Consider the following 16,677-nt stretch of genomic DNA (forward strand, 5'->3'; position numbering starts at 1 on the left):
ACTTCAGACAGGTGCCACCACCATTTGCTTCTCAGTGTTACCTTCCAGTCTTTTACTTCTTAGAGAACTTCCTCTCTGATTTGTCATGTAGATATTCTAAGTGTATTCATTTCTCCCATCAGATGTCTTTGTTTAAACTCCAGTATTCTTCAGATGAACAGATGACTCTATTTCCTATGTCACTGACAAACATTGAGGCCCCAGTAGTGATCCACCTAAGTTTCCTATATGTACCCTTGTCCCAAAAGTCACCTACATCACTTCTCATTCTTATCTTCTTTCGCCTGGTCTTAGAGGATGGTTTCTCTGTTCTTCTCAGAGTTATTTTGGATACTGGTTTCCGTTACCCATCTCCTCATGCCATTCCTAGTGCCTTGGTTATTATATTTTAATTTTTTTCCTCTGTATTTTCCCATTTCTCTCTTGTTACACCCACTCCATACAAACATGCTGTACATTCCCATCTTAAAAAGAAGTATTGGGTCTTCATCTTTGCTTCCATCTAGCTACTGTTCTATTTCTTTATCCTACTCCTCATTCAAAATACAACTTCTTCACCTTGCGATTATTTTGTAAATCACTACGTTTTAGTTCCAGCAGCCTTGTTAATGAAACCAGTGCAGGCCTTGAAAACAGCTAGTTAACAGCTGAGCTCAAATCTCAGCTCAGGAAGTTATTATCTTTACTAACCATAACCTTGTTTTTTTAATTTGTGAAATGGAGATAATCACTTGCTAGAGTGGTTTTGAGGATTTGTGTGAAACTTATAGGAGTTCAGTCCTGACACACAGAAAATATTCTCCAAAATAGTAATTAATATTATCGTACTGGTGATCCATATTATTTAGTGTATTTTCTAGTTTGTTTGTAAGCATGTCTTTCAAATAGTTGAGGTTGCAGAATAAGTGACCTCAGGAAAAATACAGTGTTAGTATGTATAGAAAATTATGACACTGAACTTAATCCTGTTTGCTTAATTTGTTTGATTTCTAATGAAATTTTATTTTGTGGTCAGATATTTTTTAAAAGGGCTGTCCTTTAAGAGCCTATTTCTTATTTCACTGCCATCTTTAACATCAGTTCTTTTCTGTTATTACATTTATTGATAGTGGGATGAGAAACAGCCATGATGTACTCATGAAATATGTTGTGCGATTCAAGGGGTGATAGAAAGTTGCTTTTCCACTGACCTATGATTAGAATTAAGATTTGCCATTTTTTAAAAACTCTTCCATCGCCTGTGCAGACTCTGTCACTATGAGATGATGTAGGGCAGGGGTGTCCAACCCATGGCCTGCACGCTGCACGCAGCCCAGCATGGCCATGAATGCAGCCCAACACAAAATCGTAAATTTATTTAAAACATGATGAAACTTTTTTCAATTACATATCAGAATGTATTTAATGTGTGGCCAAAGACAACTCTTCTTCTTCTGGGTGGCCCAGAGATGGCAAAAGTTTGGACACCCCTGATGGGGGATTCAGAAATGACTAAAATACAGGCTCTTTGTTCAAATGAGTATTTTTCTGCCCTTCTTTTATAAATCCAGTCACATAGTGTTAGATCCTCTTACTGTATCCCTTTTTTCTCCTTTATATGTTCACTATCCTTTTAACTTCCTGTGCTTCTCTCAAATATATATATTTGTCTTTTAATTCTAAAAATCTCTCTTGGGTCATTTGTAATTTGATGATACATCTATCCATCATGTTTTATTTTTAAGTTAAAATTTTTCCATTTGGTTGTTTATAATTGTTTCCAGTTCTCTGTTAAACATTCTCAATCTTGCATTTTATTTTTTAAATAAGTTTTATTTGTTTGTTTATTTACTATTATATTTTTTTCCATTACCATTTATCCCCCTTATACCTCCCTTCCCTTGTAGTCACCACACTGTTGTCCATGTCCATGAGTCCTTTTTCCTTTTTGCCTCTCTTCATTCTCTAACCTCCCCCACCAACAGCTGTCATCCTGCTCTCTATCTGTGAGTCTGTTTCTATTTTGCTTGTTCATTCAGTTTGTTCATTAGAATCCACATATGAGTGAAATCATATGGTATTTGTTTTTCTCTGAATGGCTTATTTCACCTAGCCTAATATTCTTCAGGTCCATCCATGCTATTGCATGATAAATTTTCTTCTTTTTTATGGCCAAATAGTATTCCATTGTGTAAATGTCCCATTGCTGTTTTATCCACTCATCTACTAATGAACACTTGGGCTGCTTCCATATCTTGGTGATTATAAATAATGCTGCAATGAACATAGTGGTGCTTATATTCTTTTGAATTAGTGTTTTGGGTTTCTTCCAATAAATTTCCAGAAGTGGGATCACTGGGTCATAAGACAGTTCCATTCTTAATTTTTTGAGGTATCTCCATATTGTTTTCCATAGTGGCTGTGCCAATCTGCATTCCCACCAGCAGTGCAAAAGGGTTGCCCTTTCTCCACATCCTCACCAGCACTTGTTTGTTGGTTTATTGATGATAGCTGTTGTGACTAATGTGAGGTGGTATTCCAGAGGTTTTTGCATGCAAAAGGAAACTATCAACAAAATAAAAAGCCCACTGAAAGGGAGAACATATTTGCCAATACATCTGATAAGAGATTAATATTCAAAATGTATAAGAACTTACCAAACTCAACACCAAAAAAAATGCAATTCAATTAAAAATATGTAAAGGATCGGAAGAGACACTTCTAAAGAGGACACACAGATGGTGATTCTCAGTGTCACTAATCAGAAAATGCAAATTATGTTTTATTTTATTGAGCATGTCAAGCATATTTTAAGTCTTAGTCTGATAACTTTTTTCCTGAATCTCCTATTTGTTTGCTTTTATTATCTGTTATTTCTCTCAGTTTTTAATACCAATAATTATTTTTTTTCTATTTACTTGGTCAGTTTTAATTGAACATAAAAAATTTTAGAAATAATTCAATACTGTTAATGAGGATATTTTCCTTCAGATCAGATGTATGATTGTTTTAGCAGATTACTAGGGAGCACTAGCAATTCTGGATCACCTTAATTTAGACAGGATTTTGTATAATTCAAATTTAGGCCTCAGTTCCTAGTTGGCTGTCTTAGTATGTTTGGCCTGCTATAACAAATACCATAAGCTGAGAGGCTTATTAAATGATAGAAATTTGTTTCTCTCAGTTCTGGAGGCTGGAGAGTCCCAGATCGAGGCATCAGTAGTTTCTGTGTCTGTTTGGGTGCCTTTTCTGTTCATCCATCTTCTGTCTGTGTTCTCACTTAGCAGAGGGGCATGTAGGCTTTTTAGAGTATCTTTCATAAGGACACTGATTCTGTTTATTATGAGGACTTTGCCCTAATTACCTCCCAAAGATCTGAATTCCAAATATTACATTGGGGGTTAGGATTTCAACATATGAGTTTTAGGGGCTACAAACATTCAGTATATAGCACTGGCTACCTATTTTAGTTGACTCTTTATTCTTTTGGTGTATCTTTTTAAGATCCAGTTTTATAGTCTATCCATTCAATCCAGCCATTGTCTCTTATACACAGACCACCTTCCATCTCTTTCCAAGGTCATGATATTTCAGATTTTGTTCTTCTAACTTCATGAGCTTGTTAAAAGCTATCAGAGAACAGAGGATTTTCAAAATAGTGAAAATACTGTGTGTAATATTATAACGATGGAAATATATCATACATTTGTCCAAACCCACAGAATATATTGCACCAAGAGTAAACCATAAGGCAAACTATGGACTTTGGGTGACTATGATATGTCAATATAGGTTCATCCTTAGTAAAAAACGTACCATTCCTGTGGGTGATGTTGATACAGGGGAGGTTACGCATGTGTGGTGGCAGAGGATAAGTAGGGGGTATTACAGGAAATCGCTGCACCTCCCTGTCAATTGTGTTGTAAACCTAAAACTACACTAAAAAAGAGTAGTCTTAAAAAAATCAGAAAGAAAACCTCCGAGAGGTGGAAAGTTTTATTTCTACTATAGATCAGTAAAGCCATAAAAACATTATATATGTACACACACACACATAGATGCACACACACACACATATATACATACACACATGATATATACTAAGATATAAATATATATAATATGTAGTGTATTCAGTAGTTACTTCGATTTGCAGATACTTCTATGGTAAAGTAAGTAGCATTTGTTTGTTATTAATTTGTTTAAGGAAATTTTTCTTTAAACTTTCAGATGATACAGCATTGTTTGAGTTGATTCAACTAGTTCCACCAGGTACTGTATTATGTGTCGGTCAAGTAAGTGACATGTGAACCCATTTCTGTGAAATACTGTTTAAATATCTCATCTTTTTCTTTTCTTCTGAAGTTAAGAACAATTTTGAGTTTCTAGTATTGGTCCACTATGTGTAAAATGTCAATAGATCAAAATAATATATACAGGAAGGTTGACATAAGTGGCATTTGAACACACAGTTCTAACGTTGAAGAAATAGTAATAAATGAAAGTAAAAACTAAGCTGGTTTCATTCTAGTATATTTTCTGACATTCATAAAAATTGACTGTTAGGTTTTTGTGATTTTTCTAAAATTATATGCTTTGTTGAAGTAGTCAGTTATCTTTGTTTTTGTGGGTAGACTGTTACTGGGAGTGAAAGAAAATAAAACCTTACCTATTTAGCAAACATTACAAATCCCTAGAATAGGTAGAGTTAAAGTATGGAGGATAGTTTTATTTCTGGTATTGATATCTATGATTTAAAAAGAAATCCATCTTAAGTACTTATTTATGTGAAAAAGAGAGCTATATTTTATTGAAAACTGGTAATTTGAAAAATGTTGAACATTAAATATATACCAAATTCAGATAACCACAAATTCCAGAAAATGTTTATATTTTTTTCAGCGTATAATGGCAGGTAGAAAAGAATAGAAGACAGAGAAATATGTGGAGACTGTAATTAAATTTCAGATGTGTACATGTCATAGCAACTTGATACGTTTATGAAGACTTTTTTTTTAAGGAACTCTCAACTACTCACTAAAGTTAGATGCATATTCATTCCTCTACTAAAGGGGGTATGATAATTAGTAAAGTGTGCTACATGTTTGAATAAGGAAATACGTTAATCCATTTAACATAACTTTAATTTTCCTTTCATAGAAAAAACCATGACCCTGAAGCAGGTATTTCAGTAAGGCATCAGGCATTATGTATATTGTACCTGACGATTTGGTTCCTAAATAGAATATTTTGTTATAATTTGAATCACAGGATATCTCTCTTGTAGTGGGTGAAACACTGTCTACATATGATGAAAACACACGCGATTTCATGTTTCCGGGTCCGAACCAACTCTCTGGGCACCACGACTCCAACCGCCAGGTCACCATGAGCAGGATTTCTGGCCTTCGAGTAAGTGCTTGCTGTTCTCTGAACTGCTTTGTGATGCCGAGTCACTGGTAGCCCACCGTGGAGCCCTCAGTATCTGAAATGTGTGGGGCCATTTCCAAGTTTAATTTGGGTTAATTATAATGGGTTTCTGAAGTCGTAGTGTTGTTTTAAACATACTGAAGTAAATGAAAATAAGTAAACAAAACCCATGTATCTACCCCCAAACTAACAAAGGCTATTTTGTCTTATGTTCTTCACATTTCTCTCCTTTCTTCATCTCCCCTACCCCTCCTCTCCACCACCCTATCTTTCTCTGTGTCTCTCTTCTCTCTTTTCTATATTTTTCTCAAAGAATGAGCAATAAACATTTGGAAGGTGCTCAACTCAGTAACATTTAAGAAAACCCAATTAAAACAACCATATGATTTCATTTTGACAGCCATAAAAATGGTAACATTTAATAAATTTGACAATATCAAAAGTGTGAAAAAAGGAAACTCTCTTACGCTGCTGTGCCATGTAAGCTGGGAACAGCCACAATGAAGAATTATCTAGGAAAGGCAGAGATTCTCATAGCCTATGACATTCTAGGTGTGTGTCTCAATGTGTCTCAGCGACAGGTTTTCACTGGTACACTAAGAGCCTTCTTAGGCATGTTCATTTATTGCATGGTTTACAACAGTGAAAAATGGAAATAACTGAAATGTTCATTGGTAGGATTTGGCTAGATTATGATGTGCTCATGGAAAGGAAATCTGTATTTATACACCTAAAAGTGAAAGCTGTATTGTGACCACAGACTCTCCCCCAAAGTCTTCTAACTTCCTTCCACTTTTGTTGGATGATTTCAAAATATTTTCATCCCTGAAAATGTCTTCCACTTAGAGAAACTGAGAAAAGCCTCTGGTGTTCCAAAGAAGAAAAAAGCAAAACTTACCTAGCTTGAAACAAAGTGGACATTTTGTACTAACTTTGTGAAGTGCTAGAGTAGCCTGAGTAAAGACAGTGGGGTGGCGTGAGCCAGTGTGCTGAACTAAGTGATTTCACCTGCAGGTCTGAACTTGCAGTGTGCTCTGGCCTAGGACTTAACAAAGTCAGCTTGCTGGAAATACACAAGTTGACTAACTAGTAAATCTATGAAAATGTATCTCCTTTGGGGTCTTTTTAGTATCCATTAGCCACCTTCTATACTATGAAAGTCTTCAAAGAGTGTTTCAGCAACTGTCTAGAAACTTGCAATGAAAAACATGTCTGATTTTAAATTATGGTCTTTTAAAAGTAATTTAAAATGCTACAGTATACCAAATTGGAAATACAAACATAACAGTATGGACCATTAACAGTTATCTTTCTTTATTTAATTTGAGTTATTCTTACATATGATGTACATTCAGAAGGTATTACATTGCTAAGGCATTTTATTTTTTAAGATTTTATTTATTTTTAGAGAGAGGGGAAGGGAAGGCAAGAGAGAGAGAGAGAGAGACAGAGACATCAATGTGTGGTTACCTCTCACGGGCCCCCCACTGGGGACCTGGCTCACAACCCAGGCATGTGTCCTGACTGGGAATTGAACTGGCGACCCTTTGGTTCACAGGCCCGTGCTCAATCTACTGAGCTATAGCAGCCAGTGCGCTAAGGCATTTTATATGTATGAATGGGACTTCTGGTAATGGTGGTATAGAGAGAGAGTTTGGCCAATTCCTCTCTCCACACAAAATAAGTATAAAACTGGACAAAATTGTCACAAACAACAGTTTCAGGACACTGGAAGCTGACTGGCAGTTAAGGCAATTAAGACAAATTAAGAGTGTTTGTTTGAATAACTGCTAAAGCTTTGAGTAAAAATGGAAGTATATGGCCTTCTTGCCTGGGACTGCTCCCACACCCTGCATGGCCAGTGAGAATTGTGGCTTCACCATACCTGTAGCTGGGTAGAAAAATCAGTAGCTTTTTTACTGCAGGGGACAGAATTAAGTGTGGGCAGTGAGACCATGATATTGTGATTTATAATAAATATACATATACATTTGGTTTTTATCCCCTTTCAGGTACAGATTGGTTGCCAAGGAAACCAACCTTGCAATTAGAGGGTTAGAACTTTTGGCCCTACCCTGGACTTCTAGAAAGGGGAGAGGGGCTGGAGATTGTGTTCAGTTACCAATGGACAACGATACAGTCAGTCATGCCTGTGTAGTGAGGCTTCCATAAATATCCAACAGGACTGGGTTCAGAGATCCTCCAGGTTGGTGAGCATGTGGAGAGAGGTGCTGGAAGAGCGATGTGCCCAGAGAAGGCATGGAAGTTCTGTGTCCCTTCCCCCACACTTTGCCCTGCAGATACCTTTCATCTAGATGTTTCTCTGCATCCTTAATTTGGTAAACAGTAAACTGTTATCCTGAGTTCTGTGAGCTACTCTGGCCAATTAATTGAGGCTGAGGAGGGGGTCACGGGAACCTTCAACTTATAGCCAACTGGTCAGAAGCAAAGGTGACAAAGTAAACTAGCAGTTGGCATCTAAAGTGGGTAGGGGACAGTTCTGTAGGACTAACCTGTGGGATCTGATGCTGTTGCCAGGTAGACAGTGTCAAAACTGAGTTAAACTGTAGGATACCAAGCTGGTGTCACAGAGAATTGCTTGGTGACATTGGAAAACCTACATGCTGAAATTGTTGTCAGAATCCTAGGGATAAATAATATGGCCCACCTTTCCTCAGAATTCTTGTGATTCTACATAGACATCTGATTCTTGTCTACGGCTATCCTCCTGAACCCATCACTGTGGCCAGGACTCAAATCACATCTAGGATTAAAGTCTGGCAGTCACAGACTACCTGAGTAAGCTCGGCAAAGCACTATAACACAGAGTCATCCTAGGGTTGTAGGGTGGATTAAAGATAGTGATGTGATGATGGCTGTGGAGATCAGGACAGTGGTAATGATGGTGGTGGAGGTGGTGATAGCATGTCCTCTAGACTGTGAACATCATAGAAACAGAATCTGTGACTCTCATTTTTGAAATGAACTCTTAGCACAGTAGTTTGCCTGGAGTGGGAAGTTAAATGTCTCTTGATTGAATTGGATGAATGAGTTACCTCTTATTGTAGGCTTTATAGAGTAACTGACATTTGAGATGGTGTCATGATTAATGTTATATGTCAACTTGGTTAGGTTATGGCACCCAGTTGTTTGGTCAAGCACTGGTCTAGGTATTGCTATGAGGATGTTTGTAGATGTGATTAATATTTCCAAACAGTTGACTTTAAGTTTAGGTTTATCGTTACCCTTGATAGTATAGGTAAAACTTGTCTAGTTAACTGAGTGCCCAAAGAGCAAAACCTGAGGTTTCCTGCAGCATAAAGGAGTCTGCGTCTGGACTATTAACACAGGAACACTGCCTGAGTTCTCTGAGTGCTGATGCTTCAGATTTTTCACTCAGGACCACAGTATCAACTTTTGCCTGAGTTTGCTGTCTGCCAGCCTGCCCTATGGAGTTTGGACTTGCCACTCTCACAGCTGTGAGAAACAGTTTCTTAAAATATAGCGCGCGCTCTCTCTTCATGCAGACACATACACTCTATTAGTTCTGTTTCTTTGGAGAACCCAAATCGTTACATATGGGTTTTGAAAGATCAATACAAATAATGACTAAAACATTATTTACTATGTGACCAGCAGTATATGGAGTGGGGTAAAGTGATAAATTGCAATCCAGGCTATGGCAGTTACAAAATATGTCCATAAATGATTTGACACTTCTTTCTTCCAAAGGCAGAGCTAATTCTATGGACGACATGGTGCTAACAAATAGTGTGGTGAAGTGACAGTATTAGATTTTAGACCGGGTCATTAAATGCATTGTGGCTTTCTCTTTGCATTCACTTTTGTATCACTTGCTCTGTGGGTAGCCACCTGCCATGTATGAGGATATCCAAGCAACTTTGAATGTTCTGCAGAGGACAGAAGTTGAACAGTTTTGCTGGAGTGTTTGTGCAAGATTGAAGAGCCTTGAAAAAACTCTGATGCGTGTTTGCAGGAGAGTGAGGCAGGTGTTATTGGGAACTAGGAGAAAAAAGAATTCTGGTGATGTAAAGGCAGGAAGGTTGGCAGTAGAGTCCCCTGAAGCAACATGGCTGTAGAAAAACACCTAATGAAATGGGAGCCTGTACAAGGAGACTTTCAGAGAGCCTTTTCCTGCTGCTTATGGAAAAATATGAGAGGGGAGAGAGAAACAAAAGGAAAGGCGGTTAAACATAAAGGAGTTGGAACTTACTATTTCTGAAGATTCCTAGCTTTTCCCAATGGCCAATATGATAAATTGCAATCCAGTCTTCTGAGCAAAAATCATTCCAGGGCACTTTCAGGAAACTGTGGCCTGATGGGGAAACCAAGTGTGCGACTGTAAAATTCTTCATTAAAATCTCAGTAAGGCCCAAGATGTTGCTCCAGAAAATAATTCAGTCCGTCATAGGTTTTAAAAAATACTTATGGGTATTATCCCTCAGCAATCTCAGAAGAATCCCATGATAGAGAAGATTATGGCTTTTGTCTAAAGGCATGAACTCTAATCACATTTCATGAAAGATCCAAAATGTTCTTCAGAACATTACATTGGTAGAAACATCACCAGCTTGGTTTGAAAAGGAGAGAGACTTAAAAAAATGAAAAGGCCTGTGGCCCCCAGAATTCTGCTTACAGGACCAGAGCTCAGAACATGTGCGGCTCCAGACACAGTCTACCTCTCATTACAGAGGAATGATAATTCACAGGTTGGAAGCAGAGCCCAGATTGTGGAGCCAGGAGGCATGGCCGGTTCATGCTCTCTCTCATAGGACCTCAGTGTAGTTTACACATGAGAAGAATAAAGGTAGTTTGTGGTCAGAGGGTAGACTCTCATGATTTTAAAACATGTCCACAAACTTTTTGTACTCCTCTCCTGAAAAGGTAGCCTAACTCCTTTATCTGTGGGCTGCACTTAGTGTGACTCAAATGAATAGAATATGACAGAAGTGTGTTACAGTTTTGAGACCACATCACAAAAGGAGTGTGGCTTCCTCCTTGCCTTGCTCCTGGATCACTGTTGTTGGGAGAACTAGCTGCCATGTCAAGAGGACACTCGAGCAGCACTGTGGAGAGGTCTGTTTGATGAGGATCTGAGTCCTCTCTGAAAGTTGGAAAAGTACCGAGGGCTTCAACCAAGGCTGTGGGAATGAGCCTTCTCCAGAAGCAAACGCAGACCCAGACCTTCCAGGCTCAGTAAAGCCTTCAGAGGCCTGCAGCCCAAATGATGCCTTGATGGCAATCTCTTGAGAGATTTGAGCCAGAACCACACTCAGTTTAGTATCTGCCAGATTCCTTCCCCATAGAAACTATGTGAGACAGTAAGTATTTACTGATGTTTTATATGTTATCAGCAATGGATAACTAACAAAGAGGCATAGTGGAGATCATTAATAGTAGATGTGTTTGAAGAAAAACAATTGTTCAGTTCATTTTTAGGCAAGTCAGATTTGGTTTTCTGTGACTTGTGAGATGCTTGAAACTTTAAATGTGGTAGGTCACGGGCTGGGTTTGTCGATGTTTGGCTTCCACGATACCAGAGTGAAGCCGCCCTGAGAACCGGCGTTGTCTTTTAATGTTTTGGTGAATGCATGAGTTAGGTGCTTCCAAATGTCTTCTCCCATGCTTTGTGACTGTTCCTTTGAATTTTACCATTTGTTTTCTTCACTCATCTCAAAACAGTGTTCAGGCCAATGATTGAAGTGTTGTAAGAAATAGAAGCAAGATTTATTCATAGATCTGACTGTAAGCTACATTATGGGAAAAAATATTGGAGGAATTGGTAGAGACGTCTCCCACCTCTAGTTGTTTTCAACAACTGCATATCAGGAGCTGTGATTTTTTTTTAAATGAGGGCACTATCCAAAATATTTCTTGATATGTAGTTAGATATGTCTTTAGTTGTAAAAATAAAAAGAGCTGAAATCCATTATGTATTTTTGTGTATTCATGACTTTAATATTATATCACAGTTGAAAAAATCTTAAAAGAATTTGACAGAAAAATACTTGAAAATAAAAAACATTAAGTATTTCATAAAAGTTACATAATAACTCATAAGTGAATCATCAACATGAAACTTTCTAGCAGACATTTAGCATTACATATTATGTTGTCTATCTTTAATAAGAAGTACAAACTGACAAATGAAGCAGCTTTGTTATTTTAGGTCATATTTACAGCACTAAAATATTTTTTTTTAAATTGAAATGTCTAATAATGTCCTGTTTCTCCCCCTCAGGGAATTGCTCCAAAGCTGGAATTTTCTACAACCTCAGTGATTACTGAATGTCTGATAAGCTCAAGGAAGTGCCGCACTCAGGTTAAAGTCATTTAAAGTATTTAATGGTTTATCTATTCATATTTCTGGGCATTTAGCAAGTATAATTTTTTTTAAATTTGGCTTCAGCTGTTTTGACCTTTTTTGGTCAATCTTTAGGTAAAGCAATTACCATAGGTTTTAGCAGCTTGGTTCCATCTTGATAAATGTGAGAGGGAAGAATTCGGTACATGTGATCAGCGGTGCCATCATTGAGTGTGTGTTGAACTTGATGGGCCTTTCTTCAGTGTAGAGAAGTCAGGCTGTCAGAAATATGTTGGGATCAAGACATCCCACAAAAACCAGATGGGAGGCTTCTATAAATCTTCAAGAAATTACAGGTGACTACAGAAAGTTCAAAGGATACCTGTTTAGCAAATATGGCCTAAGTTTGTCAGGCTGGGACATTGGTGTTTAGCAAGTTATGATTTCTTCTGTGTCTCTAATTCCTTAAGGGACTGTTGCTCAGTTTGGCAAGCACTCTGGTATTGTTGGATTAAGGAAAGCTTAGACACTTGAGTCAAAGCGCCATCTATATTTTTGGAAACTGCCTTTAGTAAGCTGAGATACCTGGGTCTAATGTTCCGTTCTGGTCTAAATTCTCACTGAGTCACCAGGATTGTCTTGCTACCTTGTCCACAGCTTATCTACTAATGTATCACTTATATGTGGTTGCATTATGACCAGGTAACAATGACCAGTCTGTGATGAAGAGCCAGTAGATTATAAAGCCCAGAGGGCCCAAAGAGGGCAAGCCTGGACCTATGATGGAGAGAGGGGAGTGTTAATTTACGGCATCACTAGTTTTAGATTCAATTTGCTGAGGATGATAACTGTGACTTAAGCTAAGAAAGGTAACATGGATTTATAAAATTATCAAAGGAATCATTTTATTTAGCAAGATATTTAACAGATCACAGTTTGGCTATAGTTATTTACTTCTTTTTAAATGCAAGCTGAAGAACAGCTATTAGAGTCGTAACAACCTGTGCTTTCCAAATGCAGATACATTTCTGACTTACTTTTGATATATACACTGCACACTTGTTGGTAATTGTAAGTTGTTACAGATGTCTTACCTGGACTCTGACAAAGTTTTTCTCTCCATGTTAGGATATGCCCTTCTGGTGGGCGGATGGAGAAGTCTCTTTTTGTCTGGAGTATAGCAGTATACACAGAAAAGTACACACATTCTAAGTGTACACAGCTTGGTGGGAGAGTCCTCCTTTCTAAATGTAAAACTGGCTCCCCGTTAGTAGTTTCATTGGACTTAGGAAATAATATTTTCCTCTGTAAACTTTTGGGAAGACTCTTTTTATCTTGCTGTTTCAATGTTTGTCACTCATTCTTTATTGAACAGAGATGTAAGAGAATAGGCTTTGGTGTCAGACAGGGTTTAAGAAAATGTGCTTTGGAGTCAGATAGACTTGGGTTCAAGTTAGTTATAAGGCTGCTTTAAGGATTAGATTAGAGAATATAGGTAGTGTACCTGGCACATAACATTTAGTTAATGAATTTTGTGGCTGTTACTAGGTTATTTTAATTACGATAATTAGGGGAGGTCAGAGGCAATAGTTGAAATATAAAATAAAAAAAATGTCCAAATAGGCACAACAGCATAGATGTATTTACATTAAAATTCTGAATGTTAAAAGCCAGAATTTTAATCTTATTTGACCTTATTTGAGAATGCAATCAATCTACTTAAAAGTAAATATTAGTTGCCATTAAAATTTTAATGGCTGTAAAAGCAGCATTTTCAGATTCAAATATAAGAATAAGACAAACCATTTTTGTTGTTAAGAGACAAGTCAGTAAAATCAGAAAAATTATTGATTATTTAAGTTTACAATACCTATAATGATCTTTATTTCTTTTGGAACTTTAATAATTTGATGTTTTGTCACCAACTGAATGGACCGAAAAAAATCAAGTATATTATTATGATTTTCTGGAATAAAACTAGTTTTCTACTTATTTTTTTTACCTCCTGCAAATTAGAATGCAAAGGAGAATTTAATATTGAATATCAATAGTAGCTTTATTAATATGCTTGTCAGTCTGCCATATCAGGTGGCTTTTGCTGTGTAAAAATCCACATTGATTTAGTGGCTTAAAACAAAATGTTTCTCACAGTTCTGTGAATTGGCTGGTGAGCCTTTTGCTCTGGACTGGCTAGGCCAGGGCTGCGTGATCTGGGATGGCCTCCTTCACGGGTCTTGCAGTTGGCTGCTGTTTTCGTCTGGGGAAGGACTTTACATTTTTTGTAATTGGTTTGATTTCAGCTGGGGCAACGGCCACAACCTCTCATCTAGTGGGGGAATTTGGCTCATTTTGGCCCTGTCACATAGTGCCAGGCAGGAAGGCTTCTCAGGAGTATAAGACAGCAAGTACTTTTCAAGTCTCCGCTTGTGTCATGTGTGCTATTGTCCTTTGGCCAAAGGAGTAGCAGTATAAAACGGCATCTGCTCAGAGTTTTGTTGGCAGTAACAGGATGCATTAAGGATTGAGTAGAGGTAGACAACATGTATCTGAGTAGATACGCCACAGTTTATAACTTCCTCTAGTAGTACTCAGCTTCAAAAACGAGAAGAAAGAAGATGGGGTTAACTACTTTAGGTTTGGTGTGATCAGAGGTGGGATAAGTAGGAACTTTACAGCATTGCGGAAGTGGGCGATTACGGGTTCTCCTGGTTTTGGTGGTGAGAGACACGAAGGATGTGTGAAGGTCTGTGGGAGCGGCCCAGGGACTGAGGCTCTGAGAGGGCAGGTCAGAGAGTCAGTGAGACTAGAGGAAGCAGGGTGAGGGAAAGTTTTGGTGAGCAAAGGATTTTCAGAGTTTGGGATGGAATGAATCTGCATAATGATGAAATCTAAGACAAAGTGCAAGAAGATAATTAATTAAAGCTACAAAATAGAAAGTCTCGGTCCAAGGTTTTGGGAAGATTCATTTCTTGAACATTTTATTAAACCTTAAGATCCCTTCAGGTGCTAACATTCCTGCCTTTGTGGGTCAGTGTGATGTCATAGAGGGAGGTGAAATGGGGTAAGGTAGAAAAATTCTGAATTACTTGTTGGAGCCATTGAACAAGGCGGGAGGAGGTCCAGGAGCATGTCAAGAGCTAAAGAAAGATGATAAAATAATCGGATGCTGCTGGTTTGTATGAAACTCATGGACTTATTTTTCTAATTAGGAAAATACTTTCTTTCCTGTTTTTCTACCTCTTAAAAAATTTGACTCTTCTCCCTTTTATTTCACATTTCTATTTTATTTTTTTGAGAATAGATACCTTTGGCAAATAAGGAAGAGAACTGAGAAAGTAGAGAGTGGGGTAGGATTGGTGAGTTTTTAGTGATTAATGTTAGGAGGATGTTCAAAGATTCTTAACTGCCCATTTTCTCTAATATTGGAAAGCTCATGATTCTACATAATGAGTGAAGAGGTCTTGTTTACTTACAATTCAGCTTTTAAGGCATTATAAAGTTGGAATTTAAAAAATTGTATCCTAATGCAAAAAAATTTTAGAAATATCACATTTGTTTTTCAAAATTTTAGACTGCTAACCATATTTTTAGAAGTTAGAATACTAGTCATTAAAGTTTATGACATATATTTTATACATTTTTAGTTTTATAACAATATGGAACCAGAATTAAGATGGTACAGTTTTCTGTCATTAAATTATAAAGTTGTAGCATGGAAGAGATCTTAAAATTCTAATCATTTTGTATAATCCAGGTAATATATTTCATGAAAACATGTATAAATTTCTTCAGAGTTTCACATTGTGCACGTATGTTTATAATCATAGTAGTATGAATGACTTATTTTAATAGTTTTCTTAATAAAGTTTTCATAATCAATTAGACATGTATATGTGTAACATCATTAAACAAAGCCCTCTTAAATTATATATCCAATTATTTGAATACTTATAAATAACAAATGTTAGCATTAATTTTTTAGTATTCTGAAAAATAATTTTTCTGGCTTTGTTTCTTAGGTTTTTCAAAAAATTAAATATTAGGCTTTCACTTTCCTAAAGTGTTTGTTAGACTTAAGAAGGAAGTTTGATACAGGATACTTTATTAAATACTAGACAGAGACTTTGAGATCTAAGAGACTGTGGGTTTGACTTCTCCAAGGCTCTACACAAATAGGAAAGCCTGATCTACTTGGGTTAAATTGTATGTGCCATTAATTGCTTTTTAAAAGTGTATGTCTCTATATGTCTATCTGTCTGTCTGTCTGGCTATCTATCTATCCATCTACTTACCTATCTTCTACCCAAGTTAATTTTTATTTTTTATATTTAGGATAAGTATATGTACCATACGGCTCCAGTTGAAAAATCACACGGCAGACTGCAAAACAGATCATCAAGATCACAAAAGAAAAAATCCAAGTCCCCTGAGAGAAATAAATATTGTGTAAATGCAAAAAACTACGAACAGCCTACGATATCTTCAAAGTCACACTCTCCATCTCCCTACACAAAAAGACGCATGTGTGAGCTATCTGAAGACACCAGGCGGCGGCTGGCGCACTTAAATCTGGGACCCTATGAATTCAAAAAAGAAACAGATAAACCTCCATTTGTGATTAGACATGTATGTGTTCTCTTAAACATTTCCATTTGAAACTGATTTAATCTGTTCTTTCATGAAAACATTATTCTAAAACTTCTTTCAACTTCTAGCCTGTTAATAATTTTCTTTCCTGAACTGTTAGCGTAGCAATCTAAAATAGAAAATTAACTTAGAATAAAAACATTTTTTTGCCAGCCTTTATACCTGACAAAGGTCAAGCTCCACAAAGATCAAGCGCCACTATGAATGGCGTGTGAAGTCCTCTAAGTACCTGTTTCCTTTCTTCTTACCCAGTGTACAGCATAACGACTCTGCACATGAGCTTAGGTGCAGTCGAC

General features: G+C 37.1%; 1 protein-coding gene across 2 annotated transcripts in view; it reads left to right on the plus strand.

The window, feature by feature from the left end:
* Positions 1–16,677, plus strand: part of SPATA6 (spermatogenesis associated 6) — a 109,239-nt gene that overhangs the window by 36,408 nt on the left and 56,154 nt on the right. For both annotated transcript variants that reach the window (XM_045858842.1, XM_045858852.1), the window contains exons 4-7: positions 4,210–4,251; positions 5,267–5,391; positions 11,672–11,752; positions 16,067–16,360. In XM_045858842.1, coding sequence (XP_045714798.1) covers positions 4,210–4,251; positions 5,267–5,391; positions 11,672–11,752; positions 16,067–16,360 — 542 coding nt within the window. The remainder of the gene's footprint in view (positions 1–4,209; positions 4,252–5,266; positions 5,392–11,671; positions 11,753–16,066; positions 16,361–16,677) is intronic.

This window comes from Phyllostomus hastatus, unplaced genomic scaffold (assembly GCF_019186645.2).
Source record: "Phyllostomus hastatus isolate PE091 unplaced genomic scaffold, TTU_PhHast_1.1 phas_contig_147, whole genome shotgun sequence".
NCBI lineage: Eukaryota > Metazoa > Chordata > Mammalia > Chiroptera > Phyllostomidae > Phyllostomus > Phyllostomus hastatus.